Raw genomic sequence first — 25003 nt, 5'->3', positions numbered from 1 at the left:
CATATGACAATAAGTGTTGTTAATACCCCCATTTTATAGTTGAGGAAATTGAGGCATAGAGAAGATTTTAAAATGAGATTTTGTTGTTTGTATGAGAACCCACTCTGTAATTTAAATTCTTTCCAGGATTAAAATGAAATTTTTTTTCTTTAGTATTAGAGATACTGTCATGATAGTTTTATGGATTTTCTTAATAGCAGATCGATTGCCTCCTATAACTCTGCTTATTATATATTTAAAGTTATACTTGTTCATCACTTAAAAATTTTCAGTAGCTTCCCATGGCTTTCAGGACAAAGTTCAAATTCTGGTTTTCCTCGCAAGACCCTTCCTGCTGTGATTCTTGCCCCTCTTTCCAGCTTCATTTCATACTCTTCCCGGCATATACTTGTAGTTGAGCCATAATAAACTAGTTAGGAATTCTTCAAATCCATTATCTTGATTCACTCTGTGGTTTTCTACTCTTCTCCTTCGATCTTATTTATCATTGCAAATGTCAGCTTAAATTTGACCTGCTGTGATCAGCCTTGCCTGATGATGCCAACCTAGCCAATTTTGTTGTGTCTCTCCTCCTCTAACCCACTCTGTTACAGACCTCTCTTATACTATCTTACGCTATAGTAGTCCACTTATATCTACAGTCATAGTCTGAAAATACTAATTGGAAAATTCCAGAAGTAAACAATTCATAAGCTTTAAATTGCATGTCATTCTGAGTAGTGTGATGAAATCTCATGCCATCCCACTCTGTCCTGCCCAAGACATAAATCATCCCTTGGATCCCCAGCCATCCTTATCATCTGCTCCTAACATCCAACCATTGACATTGGCATGGCCCAATGATCCTCCTTCTGATCTATTATCAGAAGGTCATTAGTAGCCTAATGCTAGGTCACAATGCCTACTCATTCACCTTGCTTCATTTTATCACGTAGGCATTGTGTCATCTCACATCATCACAAGAAAAAGAAGGGTGAGTACAGTATAATGTACTTTGAGAGAGAGAGAGAGCACGTTCATGTAACTTTTATTACAGCATATTGTCATAATTGTTCTATTTTATTATTAGTTGTTAAACTCTTACTGTGCCTAATTTATAAATTAAACTTTATCATAGACATGTATATATAGGAAACAACAGAGTACATATAGAGTTTGGTTCTATCTACAGTTTGAAGCATTCACTGGGGGACTTGGAATGCATCCCCCACAGATAAGGGGAGACTGCTGTATTTTAATTGTTCTCATTTAAAAGTCCAGATATGAAGAAAAGATTAAATTATGAATTTAAATGGGGTATTGGTTTCAATTCAAGTATTTATGGGGTACCTACAATGTGCCAGTCACTATTCTAAACACTTTAGAAGAATTAGTGAACAAAACACACAAAAATCCCTTTTCTCATCGAGCTTAATAATAGAGGGAGAAGTCAGATGAACAAAATAAATGAATCATATAGTGTGTAATTTAGAAGATGATGAATACAATGGAGGCAAAAATGGAGGAAAGGGAGAGGGTTGGGGTGTTGAGGGTAAGGTACTATTGCTATTTTAAATAATTTGGTCAGGAAGCGCTCATTAGAGGAGGATATTTAAACAAAGATTTGAAGCAGGTGAGGCATGCAGATTTGGGGAAAGAATTCCCTGCTAAGGGAGTAGTAAGGGAAAAGGGCCTAAGGTCAGGAGCATGTCTGAGTAGAGTTCCTGGGCGAGTAAGAGGGTAAGTAGAGGAAGTCCAAGAGGTAAGTAGGGCAGATTATGTAGGGTGCCAGAACTTTGGCCTTTCTCTGAGTAAGACGGAAAGTCATTGGAGGGTTTTGAGCCTAGGAGTGATCAGTTAGATGACATTTAACCTGTTAAAAATACTTAATTGAACTTGATTCAGAAAAAAATGCTTATAAGAATTCATAGTATTTAGATGAGAGGAAATGGTGGTTAAAAATTGTTTCCTCCTTCTCTTAGTGGAATTTTCCACCTTTATTCTGTACATCCAAATGTTATTTATTAGTTGAGGACTTTTACATTAATACTAAATAGAACCCTCTCTACTTTCCAGGTGATGGAACAAAACACAGAAAAGTTAATTTTTGCTCAGTTAGTTAAAGAAAATAGATGGGAATTGAACCCAAGCCTTTTGATATTTAACCTGGAATTGAGTTTGATTTTTATTATTATAAAGATATGTATATTAATTTGTCATAACCATGTTAAATGCTTCTGTGTGCTGAGCACATCTATAAAATTAATGCTGCTTTGTTGTAAATAATGGAAAGTTTTAATTTAAAACAGTGAGTTCTACTTAAATCCAACTTTTTGTTCTTTTCCTGGTACCCAGTAGCATTTACCCACTTTGGTTAGTTTGCCCAGCAGATAACCTCTAGGGATGCCTCAGTTGGGCAATACCCCAACCACTCTTGGCTTAAAAAACACCCACTCAAAATTCTGTTCTGACATTAAGTGAAGGAGTTAGGTTTAAATCAGTGTGCCCAGATCAGTATGCAGTTTTTACAGAAATGAAGAGGAAGTGATAAAATCTTTACCACTGAACTTTAAAGTATTTTATATTTTAATAATGTTAAATTACAATGACATTACTAAATGGTGGAGTTTATCATAAAACTTTGTGCTCAGTTTGTGCTTTCCAATTTCCTGAGCTAATTTGTTAATAGTTTCACAACAGGTGGTAGATTATATGCCAATTCTTGCCTAACAAACTTCTTTTTGGAAGATTTTTTTCCCCCTTGAAGTACAATGGTTTCTGTTTTGAGCAACTTACTTAAATATTAAAATTTTTCTCATTTTTCTTTAATTCTCAAAATATTAAGCCTTTTAAATTATAAAAACAGCTTTTCTGTAATCTTACCTGGTCTTAACACTAATTGTCAACAAAGGAAATTAGGTATGTAGAATATTTTATTCAGCTTGCTATCTAGTCATTAGTTACCATAAAATTCAGTTTAAATAAATATTTTTTTACTAAAATGCTCCTGGATGATTCTTTGGTATCCAACTTCAGTATCAAGTTGAATATAAAGACATTAAGTATTTAGGGGTTTTTAAGATATTGCCGTTATCTAGAAATGAAGGATATCATTCAGAAACCCAAGACCAGCTCGTACTCGTGTCTGAAGAATTAGTGAAGAAAGATTAGACTCTTAAGTACCATAATATCAGTGATCGTCTTGTTGTTATTAAAATTAGTGTATGTACACTTAGCACACAGACTTTGGTTTCTAATACCATTCTCCACTGAAAGGAACCAAGGCTCTTCAGCGAAATAGCTGATTCCAGGGCTGGGACAGGAAATACACGAGATGAGCCTGGAGTGTCTTGTAATGCCAGAAAGTAAGGAAGTGCCCCAAAACAAAACGAAACCTTACATTAAAGGGACGGAGGAACCAACTGAAAGAGCTCCCAATGGCCAAAGTTGGAACAATTGAAGAAAAAATATTTAAAGTAGTAGTGGATTACACTCCAAGTATAAAGTAAATATCCATGAGTCCATACTGCTATAAATAATGATTGAATAAAGTAATAAATGGGGGAGAAAAGATAAATCTCTGTACAGAATAATTCCAAATAATTTTTGTGGATACTCTGCCCTCAGGGAGGGGAAGTATAAATCCCTATTCCTTAAGTGTGGACTGTGCACAGTGACTTCATTCCAAAGGGTACAGTATGGAAAGGGCAGGGGGAAAAAAGAGTAACTTTTCAGTGGAGAAACCTGACAAAGTCTGTCTCACCCAGATGAGCAAGGTCAACATCAACAGTTATAAATCACGTTGATACTAGGTACCCTTGATATGATATGATGAAAATGGCACTTTATCTCTGTGGTCGTACAGTAAGCCATAACCCCAATCTTACCATGAGAAAAACAGCAGACAAATTTTGATTATGGGGCATCCTACAAAATACCTGACCAGTACTCTTCAGAGCTGTCAGGGTCATCAAAAACAAGCAAAGTCTGAGAAACTGTCACAGCCAAGAGAAACCTAAGGAGACGTGACAACTAAATGTAATATGGTACCCTGCATAGGATCCTAGAACAGAAAAAGGACATTAGGCTTAAAAAAAATTAAGGAAATATGAATAAACTATAGACTTCAGTTAGTAATAATGTATCAATATTCGTTCATTAATTGTAAGAAATTCACCATACTAATGGAAGACGTTAATAACAGGGGAAACTGAGTACAGGGGGTCTATGGGAACTCTTTATGTTATCAATTTTTCTGTAAATCTAAAACTGTTCTAAAAAAAGTATTATAAAATATAGTTTACGTAATTCTGTGGTTTTTAGGAACTCCTGGAATTATGTAGAATTTTGAGTACTGGTCACAAAATTGATCCATTTCCAATTAAACTATAATTTCTAAGAAATATTTTCCAGCTTTTGAACCTTGCACAAATACTGATTATTCATGTCTGCATTTAGCTGGTCCTATAAGAAACATCACTTTAACAATGGGTTCTTGTGTATTTCTCTTCTGAAATGGAGTTAAATCAGTCTTAACGTTGAGAAAAAAATTTGATTTTCTCCCTTCCATACTTTTCAGCTTCCCTTACTATTTACTTAAAAGTATTTATATGTACTTTTATTTTTTCTAGTTACTAAAACATAAAGAGTATTCAAACCTTTTTGTCCGTGACTTTAAATTACAGGAAACTGTTTCAGAAACTTACAAGTAGTACGTGATATGAGTATGATTTGTTGTTAAGTGTTTCAAATGAGTCACCTTGAAGTCACGGAGAGGCTACCATTTACCACATTTACTGTTCTGATTAATTTTTCTTAGGATGAAGTGCAAATCAGTAATAACTTACTAAAGCTTAGTGGTTGCTATTGATGTTTCGGTAAGGTTATGTTGATTAATCACAGTGATTACTTATCAACTGTCACGGATTTACTCAAATCAATGGATTTTTCTTTTACTATAGTAATTTCATATGCAGTTATAATTTGCTTAATACATTTTGCTTTAATATATAAGTTGAAAATACCAAATTAGGACTTAAAATTTGTGCGCCTGCTGCAAGTTAGTATGGTTGCTTCTGTGACCGTTGAACATAGTTTCATAATATAGTCTTGAAAAAAAGTAGTATTTAACCTTTAAAACAGTCAAGATATTGCCTTTTTATAGTCTCTGAAATAGTTTAACTTTTTACAAGGGAGAGAGAGCTTGGATATATCTTTACGTAGCATAATCTCTCTTTTTGTGACATTTTTCATCTGTGAGTGTAATTTAAAATATTTTTAAAATGTAAGCTTTACACTTGCGTTTTAGACTAAGCAACCTGCATTGTGTCATGACCCTTCTAATACCGCAAACCTTCTGTAATACTACTCCCAGTGAAAAACCCACATCCTATGTATAACCTTAGATTTATTTTGAAATCTCTATGAAGAGAGCATAGAGAGATTACTAATTGTTTCTGTTATTTCCTTTAAGGGTGTGATGTCTATTTGTAAACCATGTTTCAAGTTTTAATTTGTCAGGCTTAAAATGTTAAAGTATATTAAGTACTGATTTCCTGTTCTAAAGTTATATAAAAATCTAATAAGTAATTGTAAATTTCAGTTGAGAATTGAGTGTTCTGTTAGACATCTGTAGAGCCTTCAAGAAGGGAGAAAGCGATAGTGCCTCTAGTAGCCAGTATTTCTAGTACCGCTGGCCAGGAGAATACTACTAAACAAGGGCAAATTCAAACAATAAGCCACCTTTTTTTCCTGTTTTATTCCTGTTCTTATTTTAATATTTCCTTGCTTCTATTTTAGATTTGTGTTCTTCATGTGAGTTCTTAAGATGGATGCAAAATCCAACATGGTTTTTATGATTTAAAAATGTTGGTAGCTACTTATCAATAGAAGAATGGTTAAACCATAGTAAATCAGTACTTGTAATAGTTTAGGAAAGAGTAAAGAAAGAGTAAAGAAAGATCTGAAAGACATATTAAATGAGAAAAACGAATTATAGACAGAATGTATATCATAATTCCGTGTGTGTTTAAGAGTATATGTGTGTATGTATTATGTATGTATGCATATGTGTATATACGTCTGTATAAATGCATTGGAATGTCTGCTGCGATACCTATCAAAACTGTTGACAGTATTCCCTCTAGGAGAGTAAAGGGCTTTGTGCAAAAGATTAAGGGGCAGGAGTTCACATTTTACACTATATGAATTTATATGATTGCCATTGTAATTTTTTTAAATGTACATACCTTTAAGTAATTTTTAAGGTAACCACTGCTAGAATGGAAATAAGAATTAGAACTTCCAAATAATTGTAGGAAAATAGCCACAAAGAAAAATTTTTCAACCTAGCAGAAGTGCCACTCTCCTTCTCTAGCCTTAAAGTTCTTGACTTGTCTGACTCCTGCCTACTTCTCTAGATCATAAACCACACTCCCCTTCACATATTACGCTGTAGCAACACCAACCTTATTTCTGTTTCTTGAACCAAGCTCAATAACTTGTACATTAAGGCTATTGCTCTTGTTCTTGCCTATGTTTGGAACACTGTGCTCCCTGATCGTCCCATGGCTGGTTCCTTCTCATCGTGTATATCTCGACTTGAAAGTCACTAACTCATGGAGGCTTCCCCGACCACCTTTGTAAAGTTGGCCCCTCACAGTTACTCTCTATTTCATCATCATGTTTTATATTATTTATGGCTCTTATCAGTGTCTGAAATCATCTTCACTTTAAAAATTAACTCACACCCACATATAATAGAATCTTGTTTGTCTTATTTACTGCTTTATGCCTTGTGCCTGGCATATGACAGGTGCTCAAAAAATAATTGCTGAATGAATTTTAGGGAGCAGAAAACAGCCATGTTGAGAGTTTGATATTCTATGCTGTAAAACCAGGTAGCCAGTCCTAAGTACTTTATTTGTAAGGATTCATTTATTTAAATAAATGCTACCCCAGAGGTAGATTAAAACTGATCCCATAATTTCCTACACGCCAACCATCTAACAAAATAGTAAATAATAGTTGTTTAGTTTTTTTTTAAGGCAAACACTTTTCCACTAAAAGCAGCCTGAGAGGAAAAGGAGCATAACCTAATGCAATAAACTTTAAATGTGACAGCTAAGGAAAGAAATAGATTATTCTCTAGAGCAGAGAGGCCCAGCAGGGCTTGGCTTCTCACTTCAACTGTCTCCCCTCTCCTGTCCCATTCACCAAGCTGTATAGGTAAGTCAGCAAAATTCCTGGAGGATTCATTCATATCCAAACTGTGGAGAGAAGGAAAATCAGTATGTAATTTTCTCACTGAGGAGTTGTAGAAACTTCTGGAAGGAACAACCCAGTGAAAGAGACTAGAAAGTGAACCTCTAAGTCTTAACTAAAGTGAAGGCCCTGGGACATCACACTGAATTTGGGAAATAATCTGAATCCTGAAACCCAAGTTCTGACATATATCCTCCCAATTAGGTAATACAAGATATTTAACAAAATTTCAGAAGCCTAAGTAGAGCCCTTGGTTAACCAGATTCTTCCTTTCCCTGTGCTATCCTTCAGGGTATAGAAAAGTGAGAAGAAACTTGAGCTTGGAGGGCAAAGAAAATAGATTTTAAATATGGTGAAAAGAGAATTAATAAGTAACCCATATAGTTAAAGCATTTGGAATATCTGGGCAGTCCCCTAGCCATGAGTATGATGAGAAGAAATGGCACAGCAACTTGGTTTATATTATTATAGCAGAGAAAGAGAAAGAATTACCATTCAAAAAAGATCCAACCAAGAAGAAAGGTAATTCAAGGATAAGAGAGGAATTGCAATTGCTTCACATTATAAAACAACTAAACATGAATTCAGTAAAATTAAGGAATCAAAAGATGATTAAAAAAATACAATGAGATAAGAAGGAAGATTGTACCTCTAAGGAAACAAATGGAAGACCAATACATCATTGTGGAAACTACGGAAGAATAGTCTATTCAGCAGACAATGCTGAAGAGTGGGATATTGGCCTGAAGGAAAAGCTTGAGATAATTACAGGGAATGCAGAGATTGAGAATGTAAAACAAGTATCAGCTAACAGTATGGATGACTGACGTAATCTAACGCTAAGCATAATTGGTATTCAACGACAAATGGAAAGAAGATATATTCAAAAATATAAATAAGAGGAGGTCCCTGAGATTAAGGAAGATTCAAATACGCATACTAAAAGAACACCCTATGTTCTAAGAAAATTTGACACAAAATGCTCCATAAACACTTAAAGCAAATTACCTACAAAATTGTATGGGAAAATTAAGACTTGTCCTTCACATTTCTCACAGCATATTTAATACCAGAAACCAAGAGACCAGTGATTCTGCTACATTCTTCAATACATAGCCACTAGCCACATGCGGTAGTTTAAATTTGAGCTCATTTAAGTTAAACAGAATTAAAATCAGTCCCTCAGTCACTCTAGCTCCATAGCCTCATGTTATGTGGTAGCTACTAGCTACAGTGTTGAACACTGTAGGTAGAGAACATTTCCGTCATCACAGGAAGTTCTCTTAGTGCTGGTCTACAAAATTCTGAGTTTGGGTGACCCAAAAATATTACAGCCAAACAAGAAGTCACTTAAATATATTGAAGAAACAAGTTGGCAATTTCCAGTGGGAAAAGACTGCTGGATACTGTCTCATGGTCCTTTCTTGAAAAAACTACCAGATGGTGAAATCCAGCTTAAAACAAGTCAAAATAAAGAATAAGAAATGTGGACACTGGGGGCTGGCCCCGTGGCCGAGTGGTTAAGTTCGCGCGCTCCGCTGCAGGCGGCCCAGTGTTTCGTTAGTTCGAATCCTGGGCGCGGACATGGCACTGCTCATCAGACCACGCTGAGGCAGCGTCCCACATGCCACAACTAGAAGAACCCACAACGAAGAATACACAACTATGTACCGGGGGGCTTTGGGGAGAAAAAGGAAAAAAAAAAAAAAAAAATCCTCTTTAAAAAAAAAAAAAAAAAAGAAATGTGGACACTATCTGAAAAGATGAGTGGTGAATGTTGAATCAGTTTAAATACAAAACTAATACTAAACAAATATGGGCATAATGTTACAGATTGGAATGTTTTTCTTACAAACTTTGACAATGTAAAAATAACATTGCTAACAAAAATCTGGAAGTAAAGGGAGGAGAGATGAATGCAAGTATAAATGCATTCATATCCCGTCTTTTATAGCAGGATAGTCAGTCAATACCACATAAATTTAAAGCATGTAATAAAAAAATGAACTTCAGCATCTGAATGTTTTTCATAATCTCTTAAAATCAGAGGGTTTTTTTTAAAGGAAATTATATCTCTTGTATTGAAGAAACACTTTTCATTCACTGTACTTTTTTCTATTAATTTTAGCTAAAATTTAACATTTAATTTTCATCTTTGTAATTTTTTGCTTTGCTTAAATTGTTTGAGGTAAACGTGTAATTTTATAGAAAATTATTTTTCTTTAAAAAAAAGAAAAAACTGGCTGCATGTATTCCAAGATGTTTAACATCGATCAATTCTGGGAAGAATGAATAGAAATGATTGTTATTCTCTTTGTCTTTTAATTAAAATTTTTCCCTACTTTTTCCTCCTCAAGCATTTAAATTTCTCTGTATAAAAGGTGAACTCCAAAACGCAAACTAAAGGGGATGAATGTTTGATGGAGGAATGTACGCAGGGCAAAAATGACTCTTAACCATATTATTCACAACCAAGCCAAACCATCTCATCGAAATAGTTGAGAGAGGAGATTAACTTTATAGTATGAGGTATTGATCTTTAATGTATAAAATATTATTGATATGAAGTAATTATAATTTGGTTTTTCACACTGGCCTTCCTCTACACTTAGATAAAAATAGCTGGCTCCCTGTAGTCTAATAAGTTGATAAAAATGCTTGTTGGCAAGGTCATCTGTACATGGGGTCCTTTAAAGAAGTGACAGAGAGCATGTTTTGTCAGTGAGATGAATATATAGGAACTATCTGGTCATCTGATGCTAAGGAAGGTACATGAGAATATCTGACAGCTAAGGGCGTACTCCCCAACTTTGGCTTACTACCTCCTTTACAGAGGGTCCAGAAAAAGATACATGAATAACATAAAATAAGGAACATCATTTTTAGAAAAACAAGTCTAGCACATATCCTCCTGTGATTTGTCTCAGAAATTTGTGATTTTGCCTCACAGATATGGGACTGGGAGTGAAACTCGATTTCTACCCCTAGCTTTTTCCTGGGTAACCATATGATCCTTGTAAGTTAATTAGCCACTGAGTCTATTTAATCCTCTAGTGCTGTTGGAGCCAGGCTGTGCTTAGGTCAAGCCACCTAGGAGGACAATACACAGATAAAGGGACCATACCAAGAAAGGGGACTTAGTAGTAGTCTGTCAGGCTGGAGAAAGTCTTGCTAAGAGAAAGAAGAAGTGGTAAGGATCCAGAGTATGGAAGTAATAGGTCTAGACCATAATAGTCATCAAGCTGGGAGAAGAGGATCTCGAGAAATAATAGTGATGAATGGCAAAATGTAGAATGACAAAATGATGAAATGACGTTTGCATAGCTCTAGAAAGGCTTTTTGGAAATAATTCTTCGAAAGTCTTGGTATCCCAAGACAGCACTCCCCAAAGGGCTTGTCAGGTCTTAACTCAGCCTAGTGTGACAGTGTTTATCACTGGTAAACAGGATATATCACCATGTGTCCTTTCCTCATAGGGGAAAAAGTGAGACAAAAGCTGCTTCACACTGCACAAGAGCGCCTATTTCAAGTTTAGCTTTGTGGTATCAAAAACAAAAACAAAACAGAAAACAAAGCCAAGAAACAAAAATGGAGATGAATCTTTCACCGAGATGATAACCCTCATCACATGAAATATGAGGTTATTAAAATATGACAATTCCAGCTATCAAGAGGATGAATCACGTTTTCTTCAGCTATAGAGTTTTTCAGCTGTGAGCACTGTCTCAGTGAGCAAGATGAAGTTTAATGAGTGGCTGTTTGATGCTTTCCTTTTATGACAAGTCCTTTCTTTCTTAGAGATTTCTTTGTGACTAACTCTATCCTTTTCCCAGAATTTAAAGTCATCCACCTACTTTATAGAATATTTTTGCAAAGAGACAAATGATGGGCTGAAAGGCTTTTGTGTGTTTAAAACGATGTCAAATATGAAGAGAGTTCTTTGGACCTCAAAGGACTGAAAAGTTAAACCTGTAGGTTAGTCTCTTAATAAGAGGCAAAAACATCATAACTGATAATGTTTATTATGTTCATCTTTTACCAAATATGTATAAATAATGAAATGAGTATTTACCAGTGTAACATATAAAGTACTGCCTTCTAGTACTATTCCTATAAATTTTCCGAGTCTTTGGCTTCCGATATTTAAGTTTCTGTGTCCATGTCTCTTACTCCCTTGACCCAACCAACTATTAAATATACATTGTATTAGTTTTACTCTGCTGCCTATTTGGTTTGAGAAAAGGAATGAAAATAGTACTTAACAGAGTTTTGTTGGAATGGGAAATTTTCTGTTTTAGCTTGGATAATATGCAATCTGTGGACTTGGACTCTTCAAAAATATTAACAATGTCATGAAAAACAAGGCAGAGGGACTGTTGTAGACTAAAAGAGGCTAAAGAGATTTATAACCAAATACAACCATGACCCTTAGTTCGATTCTGGATGGTGATAAAACATTTGGGGCCCTTTTAGGACAGTGTGAATAGGAACTACATGCTCAGTGGTACTGTGGGGTTAAACTACTAGTTTAGGTGTTATAATGGCATTTGATTATGTGGGGCAGCTCCTTATTCCTAGGAGATGCACGCTGAGATATATAGTAGTGAAGTGTCTTATATGGAATTTACATTCAAATGGTTCAGAAGATAGAGAGAGAATGAAAGCAAATGTGACAAAATAGTAATTCATGAATATTCCTGAAGGAGATATGGGTATCATACTATTATTTCAGCTCTTCTGTAAATTTGAAAAATTTGGAAACTAAAAAGCTAGAGAAAAATTTTGCAAGATGTAAAGAGTAGACTAGATGCTTTTATATTTGGCACTTTCTACTACCTCATCTGTGCATCTAGTACATTAACTAGGTGTTAACTGATTTAATTCTCTAAAAAAAAAATAAAACAGAAACTTCTAAGAAAAAAAGCCTATGGCTTAAAACACAGCTTTTAAAATCTGCTATCTTCCTGTCTAAGCAAGTATCCTTCCTGTGGCAAGATAGGGCGCATTATAACCAGCGTTGACAATACAGATAAAGAAACAAATAAACAGGAATGGGCTCGTGGGCATGCCTCTTACAATTTTCTTTAAAAACTGAGGTTGACTAAATTTATGAGTTTAAAAAGCCCTGGGCCCCTGCCTCGTCTTCTCTGATCTCCACAGCATTTTTTAATATTATACACTACTAAACCCTACTTTTTCTCCAAAACACTTGTTCAAAGCAACTTAACATTGTATTCCTCTCAGTTTTGCTGCACTATACATGCAAAACATGCTACTTAGAGCTATAGAGAAAACCTTGCACATTTTCTCTTCAATCTTCTAGCTTAATGCACCGTCACATTTAATTGTGCAACTTTTTAAATAGTGTATTGGAGTACAGTAGATGTAGATGAAGATATCTCTGATTAAAATGTCCACTTTCTGCTGTGACTATGTACAAACTGTACAAATTCATAATCACTTTTTTTCTTGCTGACTACAGCATTTATTGATTTTTTTCAATCAACCATAACAGGATTTGTGACACATCCTGGGCACATTCCATCTCTACCTCTTCCTTTCTCTGATTACAGCTCCCAGAGGTTGCAGGGAAAAAACAGGTGAGTGTGTATGCCCAAGGTGATTAATAAACAGTCCAGGTAGCCAAACACCAGGATCACTGCTCTTAGTAAAATATTGCTCTACACACATTTATGTGTTATCTTAAAGAACATAGCTTTTGGACTCTCTCAACCTGTTACCTAATAAAAAGTTTAAAGAATTGGACTTGATATTTTCCTTATTTGTTGCCTTATCTCATCATAGATATTGATGCTGTTAAGTTTTTAGAGAATTATTTTGCTGGTCCCCAAATCTTTGATTTGTCTTAATTCTTTGGAAGAATTATCTTAGTTTTCAGTCATAGGGGTCATATTATGTGGAATTTTCTCAGATCCTAAACATTTTATTTAGTTCCTCATCATACATTACTGAACTTTAAAATAATATTTTCTGTTTGAGAGCTAGGTTAACCAAGAAAAGGATTTGAGTTCAAAATCGAACCAACTTCTGTAGACGGGGAACTGACCAGTTGAAACTAACATAGAAATAATGTGAAGTGAAACTGATAGCAGAATTGAAAGAAATTAATTAAGAACCCTTGACAGTTTTCCTCTATTTTTGTTTTAAAATATATTCACTCTGGAAATGTAGAGACTATTTGTAAATAAGTTTATGAGTCTTGGTCATTTACCACATTTACCATTGTGATGGTAGTTGACAGAAATATTTCTCTTTTTTTACTTGTAAAATTATACTAAGTAAATTCTATAATGAGTGTAAACTTATAAAATACTATTTGAAATCCTTAAGAAATAGGATAAGAAGTATTTTGTAATTGGCATATAAATAGAATTTTGAATTTGTGTTTAAAAAATAGTTAATTTTCAAAGGTGGTTGAAACCAGTGCATTTCAAGTCTGGGTCTACAGACTGGCTATATCAGAATAACCACTCCTTTAACTTTCAGTGTATATAGATTTTCAAGCCCCATTCCCACATATTTAGAATTCAGTACATCAAAAATGGATTCTCTTAATGTATATGTTTTCAAAACTCCCAAAGTGATTTTTCTCCATAATCGTGTTTAAGAATCCTGCGTTAAGCATTTCCTAGATTATGTTGCTTACATTATGGTGTTCGTTTACTTAGCCATATTTTAAAAAATATTTACTGAGGTAGGATGTTTTTGCAGATAACAGAAAACCCAGTTCTGGATTTATTTATGGCTTAGATGATAAAGGAGATTTATTGGCGCATGTACCTGAAACGTTCAGAAGTAGGATGTGCTTCAGGAAGAGTTGGGTTCGGGCTCCAGCGTTGCATCTAGCCATGATGCTGAAGGCTCTGTCCTCCTTGTCCTTTTTATTATCAGGAGGTTTTCCTCATTGTGTTAGAAATAGCTAACAGTTGAGCTTTATACCCACATATCATAATATTCAGAATAAGAAGCTATATCCCATAATTTCCAGCAAATTTTTGTGTCACGCTATTTGAGCCACCCCTGAACCAATCACTGTGCAAAACAGATAGGATTATCCTGTTTGGTTTAAACCCTACCTGTGGGGTGAAAGACGGGGATAATTCCAATCCTATGACTACTGTGTAATGAAGGAGAGAGAGAATGGAACTTGAGGTAACAACCATAAAATCTACTACAAAATACTATAGAGATTAATTGTAACTCAGCCTGCTCCAAAATTATATTCCATTTTAGTGAAGTAATTATTTATGTGATTTAATCATATTACTTTTCAGTTTCTTAAGTTTCCAGTAACATGGGAAGAAAGTATATCCATTCCTAGAGCAAAAGTAGATTTTAAATGAAGAACTGCTAAGTAACCTTTGGGAGATATATATCTTTTCACAATGTAAATGAACTACAGTGTAGACTAAGTACTTGCTTTTTAGCAGACTGCAGGGAGAGAAGGAATGAATTGATTTGTTTACTGATGACTTCTTCGTTCCAGTATTTTACTATGAAAAATTTCAGGCATACAGAAATTGAAAGAATTGTACAGTGAGCACCATAAACCCACCACTTCCATTCTAAAATTAATATTTTGCTGTATTTGTTTTATTTGTTGCTTTATCAGATACTCCTCTATCCACCATCCTAGCAGTTTTATTTTTTGATGCATTTCGGAGTAAGTTAACATGAAGTTGTTATACTTTACCCCAAATCACTTAAACGTGCATTTCATTAACTAGAGTTATTGATGACCTTTTAATTAAGAGGCTCATATATAGAGTTCTGTGGCTTAAGGCCTTAATATGAATTAGCTTATTATAGACATCATAATGGTAGTTGCTAAAGTAATTATTCGAAGATAGATCCAAGAGTGAAATGTCCATTTTATTCTTTTGCAAATGTTACTTTAGGCTCTTACTATAAAGTTTCTTTTATTGTTTGACAAAAAGGTGTGTATTTAAGGTCTGTTCAGTTGAAATTACAGAATACAAAATTGTTGATGTTTTGGATCTCTTTTACTTTGTTTATTTCTTACCTAATTAGTTTTTCTTAGGAAACCAGTTAACTGGTAATCTGTAGTTATCAGCTGGACCAAAAGAAAACCTCAAGAAAATGCAGGTTCCTGGTAAATTTATTAGTGTAGCTGACATTTTCCCACCTGCTTATCAGAAAGAACCATGTGGACATTGCCTGAAAATAGAAAGCTGTAAAAATACTTGCAAAGAAGTCTTAAACATTAGATAATTGAATTAACTGTCTCAGAAGTTAAATTGATATCTACTTCTTAGAATATAAGTTAATTGGAAATATACAGTTATTCAGCTACTTTCAAAGAGGATCCTAAAAGGCTTTGAATCACCGTATTTAAATTAGAGCCCATTTGTAGAACATAAAAATCACAGACTTTTAGAAGAAAGGTCATTTATACTTTTTTATTTATTGAATGGCATTTAGGACATCTCTAACTTTTTATTTCTGTTTTTGAAATATCAGCTGTATTCCCTTAAAGCAGACTGTAGAATCAGAATACCCCATGCAGAGCTTTCCAGTTGGCGTGGCTGTCACAGTGGTGTGCTACTAATGTGTGACAAGTGTGCTGGGATGCTGATTGTCTCATCCTGGGGTCGCTGATAGAGCCCGGAGCTGCTTAACCACCCTTCCTCTTTCCTCAGTTTAGCCACTATGCCTTACAGGTTTTTACTTGAGGGGTATGTGTGTGTCCACAAAAACAATGGTTTAATGGTGTCATAGTCTGACTTTCTGTATGTAAAAATTTTGCAGAAGAAATCCAATATTAAGCTTTATTAAGTTGTATTTAAATCTAGGAAAAACAATTATATACAATTGGATTTAATCAAATATATAAAGTTTTTCTCTTTGAAATTCTGTCTTTTTTCTACAATAATAGAAAGTCAAGGAACACCTGGGTTTTTTAGTCATAAATCTAAGAGAGCTTCTTTGATTTTCACAAGTATCTTTCAGGAGTCTCTTCTCTTTTTAAGGTAAAAACATTTCAATATTTTGTCCTGAAATTTCCTAACTGCCCTGTTTTTCATTAAATACTGCCTTTCTTCCGAAGAAATCAAGGTGCTATAATAAAGTTCTTAGCTAAATCCTACTAAGACTCACCTTTGGAGGAAACAGATCTTTGGAGTCACTTCGTCACTTTTTGTAAAACAGATTAATGATTCCTATATTGCCAAATTTTTTTCATGCATATTTCCCTATGGGAAAGAATTGGTACTAATTATTATTACTGGTCATTCTACAGCCTTTCGAACCTAAAGTATTTCTGCATTCTTGAACTTCTGTCTTACAGCATTAGAGCTTACCTTGGGCTTTGTCATTTTATTTGCCCTGAAATTTTTATTTTATCCCACATGATATTATTGCTGTGGGATGTCCAAAATTCTCGAGAACTTTGCCTTCCTTGGGAACGATATTTAAAGGCACCTTTCTCCAAGTCTGATTCCAAACCACATACATCTAGCCTTTCCACCTCATCCAGAAGGATTTCTTCCTAGTAGTGGATTGTGCTTTCATTCAATCAGCCATTCCAAGGGAATCAATATGACGTGATACTAAAATTAGACTAAAAGCAAAAACCATCCAAAAGGACAGCTGGACACATATCTAAATGAGTACTTCTCATCAAATTAATCCTCATTTGGAAGTATATCTACTTACTCAGTTGCTGCTGTCATTTCTCATGTTGCGTATGGGATTTGGAAAACACATTCTATAGGAATAATGCCTTCGTTTATTTTACATCAATGAATATTCTCCCTCCATGTTTTTTTTTTCTCTTTCCTCCATTCTTCCTTCTCTTCTTTCTCGCTTCGCTTGCTCACTACTTACTCTTGTCTGCTTGACATCATGCTTTCCTGCTTGGGGATGTATAGGACTGAGATGGAGTAAGACTAGAGCCAAGGAAAATCTTAAGACAAGATAGTCATGAAACAGACTGAATTTGGGTGGTGGGTTCATAAGTCTTTATTATATTACTCTTTTGTTCTTGTTCTGTGCCTTTGAAATATTTCTCTTAAAAAATAAAGTGATTAAAAATAAGATGCAGGCATAAGTACACATAAGTGGTATTGGACAACTGTAAATTGATAATATGGGTCATTAGCTTACAGCCATAAATGCAAGTGGCTATAGCATTTCATCTTTATTTCTTTTTATATTGTAATTCCCATTTAAATCAGCAGGGGCTGAAATAAATATTCAATTAAAGACAGATTTTTGTAACAAATCTAAGAAAGCTAATTTACTTGGTCCTTTGCATAAATCTCCATATATTCCTGTCTACTTGATTGTTTCTCATGTTCAGAATGCTGTAACTTAGGGTGAAAAATGTATCAACTGTTTCTGTAACTCTTACGCAACCAGTTCACTAAATCCTTCATTTAATTTCCTTATCTAGGAAGTAGGAATAATAATATCTATTCCGCAAGGTTGTTGTGATGATCGCATGTAAAGGGCTTAGAATAGTTCTTAGCACATTGTAAGCCCCAGTCTTTCTCTACCCAGGCACCACAAGAGAATTAAGTCCTACAGAAAATAATTTGAGTAACTATTTTCTCAATTCTTCTAAGGATAGTACATAGTTGGTACCATTTTAGATGCATAGGAGATAAGTTAAAATCATTACATACAATGATGCTTTAGGCATTAGGGCTTAATTCCTTTGGGGAACCTCAACTGAGAAGGTCTGATAAGTGTCAAGACATGTTAGCTATTATTTTTTTTGCAAGTGACAGAAACCCATATTCAAACTGATTTAAATAATAAAGGCACTTTATTGTTTGTATAAATGAAAGAACAGATAGGGCTTCAGAGATGGTACGATTAGGACTCTGACTTGGTATCTCTGCTTTTCTGTTGGTTCTTTGGCCATCGAACTAATATTTCTAACTAAGTTTTAAAAAAAAAATTTTTTCTCAAATATGGGCTTATGGCTAAGAAATCATGTGTCTTTTGTATATATTTAAGAAACCTAGCACATTTGGAATATAGTAATTGTTAAATTAGTTTTGCATAGATGATTATATGTGATATTCACGTGTTTAAATATGTAAGGAAAGTTTTGGGGGAGGGCCAGGTGACCAAGTGGTTAAAGTTCTGCGTGCTCTGCTTTGGTGGCTGGGGTTCGCGGTTCAGATCCCAGTTGTGGATCTACTCCACTCATCCCACATACAAAGTAGAGGAAGACTGGCACAGATGTTAGCTGAGGACTAATCTTCCTCAAGCAAAAAAAGAGGAGGATTGGCAATGGATGTTAGCTCAGGGCAAATCTTCCTCACAAAAAAATATTAAAAATAAGTATATAAGAAAAGTTTTGAAGCCTGTTGAAACTATGGTTGTTCTTTTACATCTGTACAAATACTAGTTACTTCAGACTGCTTCAGCAGACCATCTTTTAATAAATGGTTTTTAAGACATATTGCCAAAAGAAAAAGACCAAAAACACAAAAGGGGGAGGGGGCTTATAGGAATAACTTCATGAAAGGACTTGAAGAACAGACTAAGGGTACATAAGAATGCAATCAAGGTGGCAAGGATGGTACTGCACAAAGAAGGGCTTCTCTGCCCGATGTGCATAAAAAAAACACTTATTTACGGCCTCAGCTTTTGAGAAAAGAAAAAGCTCTATTGCAAGGTCTCCCCAGTGCAGGGTTTGGAGCAAAATTTATGGGCTAGAAGAGCAGGGCGGTCTGAAGTGTGGAGATAGAGGACGGGAGGTGAGGAGAAGTGAGGTAATTGATGATCTGCGCAAGTGTAGTCAAGCTTCATGGCTCTTCATAGGACGCATGTTCACAAAATGGTGGTGTTGGTGTGATCTCCGGGTGGAGTTTTCAGTCCCCAGATATCAAAAGGGTTGCCTATGGGGCATTTGCACAGGCCCAGTTAATGGGTTGGTGGTCTCAACTGGCCTGAACTGGACAAGGGGTCGACTCTCAATTCCTGAAAAACAGCTTTCAATTACTCTGTTGATAAGATGGGGTCAGTTGAACTGGTCCTAGTAGGCCTGTTGTTACAAGGACAGTTGATGCAGAAGAGCAGTCCTGTTGGAATGATGCCTGACTCTACAGGGGAGCTACCCATTCTGTTGCTGGAGCAATTCTAGTTAGTTCTTTCTGCCAAGGATGTTAGGGGAGGGTGTATAAAAGGAACATACAGGGTGGACTTGGCTTCAGTCGGAGAACCAAACCAGATGATGTCCCAGGTCCCTTCTTACTGTGAAAGGAAAGGTAGTAATAGGGATCTCCACGTTGGAAAATGCTCTTCACTGCAACCCATTACTCTCAAGGTAAATGTACAGGACCTACAGCACATTTTAAAACCTACTTTAAAAAAAAACTATAAATCTTCAGATAGCATGAAGATAACTTACATGAACTTCAAAGCTCTCTTAAATCAAAATGGTTATTTTTGTGCTCTGTATGTACTGATATTGAATGATCTTCAAGTTGTATTCTTGAAAGATAAGAGTAGAACTGTGTATGGTGTCCATAGTAAGAGTAAAAATATATGTGTGTATACATGTATGTTTGATTATATATGTACAAAATACCATGGGAAGATTACACTAAAAAACTGTTAACAGTGTTCGTCTCCATGGATGGAAACTGAGTGGTTGGTGACTATTAAAAGTAAACCAGTACTTTTATGCTATCAGGAGTTACTCGGTAGTTTCAGTAGAAGTCTCTGAATCAGAGCTTCTTAACATTTTAAGCATCAGCACATGGCTTCCTAATTACAGATGATCTGGAGATAGCAAAAACCTATTTTCACTCTCTACTAAGCCCTTCCTCTTAAAAGTTCACATTTGTTTTCAGGTGGTATAAGAAAAAGGCAGCTCCCCCCCTTCCCAGTCTATCCCTGGAACATGATCCCAGCACAGTTCTGGAACTAGCCCTTAGGGATTGGAGCATCTTTTCATCCGCTACATCTGGGCCTCACGACACATATTCATGAGCTAATTAAACAGAAGAGATTCAGCACTGTCCTCCTCTTGGAGAGTGGTTTAGAGAATGTTTTATTTTTTCCCCTTCTTCTCTGTTTCCCAAGCAAAAGCAGATTCCCAGTGTGGCTGTGGGAGGCTCACCACCTTCTCAGCTAAGCACTGAATCTCTTATGGATAGAAAATCGTTTGCCCCCAAAATAACTAAATAAATGGCTTTGAAATTCTAGAGTAATTTTTTCACTAGTAGACCTATTTGATTATGTATTGATTTCTAAGAGTCTCTCAAAAGGTACGTTGTAAGTTGCATTTGTTTTAAACAACTTCTATTAAGCATTATTTAGAAATATTCAGTATAGTTTACTATGAATTATTTTTCTGAAATACTTTGAAAACAGCTTTGTTCAGAATTTAGCCAGTTAAAGGATATGCCTTATGCTGTCCGGTATTTTCAAATATTTGAGTACCTGCTGTGAAAATGGTCTCTTGTTTTTGCTTTTTTGTATTGTCACAAAACAGAAAGAAGAAGGAAAGCTTCAAGGACAACTTAACAAGTCTGACTCTAACCAGTATATTAGGGAACTGAAAGATCAGATAGCGGAGCTGAATCATGAGGTAAGTGATAAATTTTGATCTTCACATATTTCTTTCTTCCTTCCTCTGTATTGTAACAACGCTTACTGGTTATGACTGACTCTTTCATGATAAGTGTTTTCTGTGAATCCTTGATTATAGTTAATAATACTATTTTAGAAGATTGCCTTCTTCTTAAGATTTTTTTCTTGTGATATAGAGGATTAATTTTCCTTAAACCTCTTTAATGGTGATCTAAAATGATCAATTAAAATTTGCATGGCAAGTATTTTGTTTTTTTATTGTGATCTGAAAACCCTTGATAGTCTGTCTAGGTGTCAAATTTACTTCAATTAAACTAAAATTTTCTTTATACCTACAGAATAGATTTGTGGTATTTACCGTTACAGATAGAGGGAAGTCTTTTTACTCCTGTCTTCTTTTCCCCTTCGTGGTGGTAGTATTACTGAGATTGCAAAAAAGGATACTTGCCTAACATCAGTTAACAGATTTCTTAGTATCTGAACGCTTTTTAAACTGGCACCACCTTGAATCTGTGAGATTCAACTCGTGAAATTTTCAGATGGTTTTATAGGTACTATACTAGGTAATTGAAATTATTTTAAACTAATGTGTGTTGATTAGAGAGATACTTTTTGTTAATGTGGCTGTAAGTCAATTTCCTTGTCCTTTATTATTTTCTAATGATAAATATCTAGCTAAACATGAATGGAAAAGCATGTTTCTTATCTTTTTTTTTTTTTTTTTTAAGATTGGCACCTGGGCTAACAACTGTTGCCAATCTTTTTTATTTTTATTTTTTTCTGCTTTATCTCCCCAACGCCCCCCGCCCCGTACATAGTTGTATATCTTAGTTGCAGGTCCTTCTAGTTGTGGGATGTGGGACGCCGCCTCAACGTGGCCTGACCAGCGGTGCCGTGTCTGCGCCCAGGATCCAAACCCTGGGCCGCCGCAGCAGAGCACGTGAACTTAACCACTTGGCCACGGAGCCAGCCCCTTATCTTGAGTTTTGGTACAATAACTTTTATTCACAGTGATGAGATTTCAATGGGTAACAAACCTCATTTGTTAAGAAAGAAACTCATTTTTGCCACTAAATTAATTTAAACCTCAAAGGAAAAAGTTTGGACAATACCCTTTCCTGGTATTACACCCTTCAGTTAAAGTCAGAGTGTTTTGGGTGATACCTCCTGGATAGTCAACCTAAGTAAATTCCGAATGAAGAAACAAAACATTAACCAAAATGATAAATCTTAGATGTGGTTTAATTTAATTTGTCCTGAAATTTTGGGGGTCATTCCTGTAAATACTGATATTCAGCCGTGAGAACATTTGAGGAATTCAGGATCTTGTATAATCTTGACTTATTTGTGTACATTTTTTATAATCTGTTCTTATCCCTAGTAGCCATGTATGAAAGAACAAGTTACAAATAAACATTTTCTAGAAATCCTTATTCTTTTGAGAACCCCAGGACTTATTCCTTGTGTTCAAAAGGTTTTCTCAAAGAAAATTATGACTAAAATAAAACAGTCTCCCATTTAAGGAAGATAAGGAAACTTCGATGTTGCTGAATTAAGAAAATTGTATATGGATTGACTATTTCTTAGACTTGTCTAAAAATCAGTCAACAAACATTAATTCTGCCTGTCATGTACCTTAACTAAAAATGATGATATTCTCTTCATCAGGACTGGCAGAAAATAGTTCACACGAGGTTTAACTTTAATGTCAGTTTTTTATATGTGGCCTGTGAAAGCAGTCGTTTATCTTATGCAAACATGAATACAAAATTAATAAGGTAGAATTTTCTACTGTTAAAATATAGAGCTAGCTGTGCAAGTTAAAACTTAGAACAGGGGCTGGGCCTGGTGGCACAGTAGTTAAGTTAGTACGTTCTGCTTTGGCGGCCCAAGGTTCGCTGGTTCGGATCCTGGGTGCGGACGTGGCACCGCTTGTCAGGCCATGCTGTGGTAGGCATCCCACATATGAAGTAGAGGAAGATGGGCATGGATGTTAGCTCAGGGCCAGTCTTCCTCAGCAAAAAGAGAAGGATTGGTGGCAGATGTTAGCTCAGGGCTAATCTTCCTCAAAAAAAAAACAAAACTTAGAACAGTTTGTGATGAGGTGCTAATTGTGCGATTCAGAGTAGACCAGAGTCCTGGGCTTAAGCAGGCCCCAGGCAGAAAACATGGTGGAGAGGAGAGCGAGTACAGTACAGTTGGTGAGCACAGAGGTGACAGTGCGTGCAGGGTTCGGAGTTTAGAGGAGATGAAGAATTGATGTGACTGAATTGTGGGAAATAAGGATAGATTGAACAGAGCCAGCTTATGGTGACTCTTCAAAGCAAAGAAGAGATTAAATTTACTAGATAATATGAAACCTTTATAGATCTTCAGTTGGAGATTTCCTTTCATTATGTTTCCTGAGCAGATTTTAATACCTCCACCTGTTTCACAGTTTTATAACTAAAGAAAGGATAAGTGAACACAAGTAAAAGTTTAAACCAAGATAATGGCTGTAGTGGACTTACTACAAAAATTACTGTTTGTTGGACCAGCATCTTAAGAGAGTTCAATAAGGTGTCACCCTTTTATTCTAGTTTCATTCCTGTGATATAGCACTTGACAGTGACAAAAAAGATAGCCAATCTGATCTCTCCAACTTAACTTTTTGCTAGAATTTGCCAGAATCTTTGTCTTTCAACATAAACATTAACTTTCAAATATTGTTATATTTGAACATGTGACTGTTAATAGTCACTTTGTTAGCTGATTTTTGTACTTCTGTAAATGTCAAAGGAAATGTTGAGACAGACTTTGCAGATTCATCTTCCTGAACATACAGCAATGTTGTACATGTTATAACTATGACCACTTATCATAGTTAGCTGTATGAAATAGTAAAGAGATTAAGCAGGTTATTTTTGATGAATGGCTGAATATATTGTTGATTTATAAAATATAGTTACTATTTATTGAGTGAGCATTGCCAAGCATTGGTAAATTGTCCAAGCATTGTTTCAGGCACTTCATATTTATTATTACCAACCTTCGTAATAATTCCACATGATAGTGGTATTCTCGGTTGGATGGATATGGAAACAGACTCACAGTGATTAAGTGATTTGCCCATGGTTACACAAGTAGTCAATGATTGTGCCGGGGTTGAATCCTGTTTGGTCAGTTCTTTCTCTGCTGCTTACAGACTTTAGGTTAGAAAACATTTCATCAATATTTAAAATCTGAAGAATGGCAATTAATGACAATATTTTAACTGTGTTGTTCCTCTCTGACATGTGAATTTGAATACATCCAGTAAGTGAATTCTACAGCTCCCTCTCTCTCCCTGTTAGCATTGCAAATGGAGATTTATCTTCACTTCCTGCAGCAGCTTACTAGCGTTCATCCAAGTCTCTTCTCTGCTTCCCAACTCCTGCAATTCCTACCCTCACCACCTAACTAATTTTGCTCCTAACTTTATCTACTTCCCTTAGAAATCTTTTAATTTGGAGCCTCTCAGACCCTGCCAAGACCTGCATCAGCCACCCTGGAAACCCTTTCTGCCCCAGACCTGGCAAGAGCTGTGGTTAAATCCTCCTCTCTCTCTACATCCTGTTCTCATGGCTTACATAGAAAAGAATCTGGGCCCCAATTCAAGTGCTTTCCTTAACCCAGCTTCCCCTCCCCCTACCCTCCCACCCATCTATCATCACAACACCCACTGTATACTAGACACTGGGTTTAGAAATGAAGATAAAGAAGATTGAAATACAATCCATAGCCTCAAGGGGCTCACAGGCTAAGAATGGAGATAGGCATACAAATAAATAAATTGGAGTACATAATGAAAAATAGAGCATTATAGTAGCTGCCGTTCGTTTAAGGGTCCCTCTGTGGCAGACGCTGTGCCTAGTGTTATACTTCCATTATCTCCTTTAATCTTCACTCCGGGCCTATGAAGTAGGTAGCATCACTGTTATTCGTGTTTTACATGTAATAAAACTGAGGTTCTGAGGTGTTAACTCACCGTGATCATACACTAGGCAGCGGTAGAGGTAGGATGTTAGTTCAGACTATAAGATTTCAAGCCCATCCATGCACTGCACCACCGTATGCTATGTAACTTCCTTTGTAACGTAACAGGGACTAGATGGTAACAGTGTCTGGACTGGGTTTTGAAAAATGAAAA

The 25003-nt window shown here is 35.6% G+C and overlaps 1 protein-coding gene across 11 annotated transcripts in view; it reads left to right on the top strand.

Moving 5' to 3' along the window:
• Positions 1-25003, top strand: part of EVI5 (ecotropic viral integration site 5) — a 217276-nt gene that overhangs the window by 154748 nt on the left and 37525 nt on the right. For all 11 annotated transcript variants that reach the window (XM_070486836.1, XM_070486834.1, XM_044748907.2 and 8 more), the window contains one exon: positions 20738-20833. In XM_070486836.1, the coding sequence (XP_070342937.1) occupies positions 20738-20833 (96 nt within the window). The remainder of the gene's footprint in view (positions 1-20737; positions 20834-25003) is intronic.

This window comes from Equus asinus, chromosome 16, assembly GCF_041296235.1.
Source record: "Equus asinus isolate D_3611 breed Donkey chromosome 16, EquAss-T2T_v2, whole genome shotgun sequence".
NCBI classification, from domain to species: Eukaryota; Metazoa; Chordata; class Mammalia; order Perissodactyla; family Equidae; genus Equus; species Equus asinus.
This window is presented reverse-complemented; position numbering and strand designations above follow the sequence as displayed.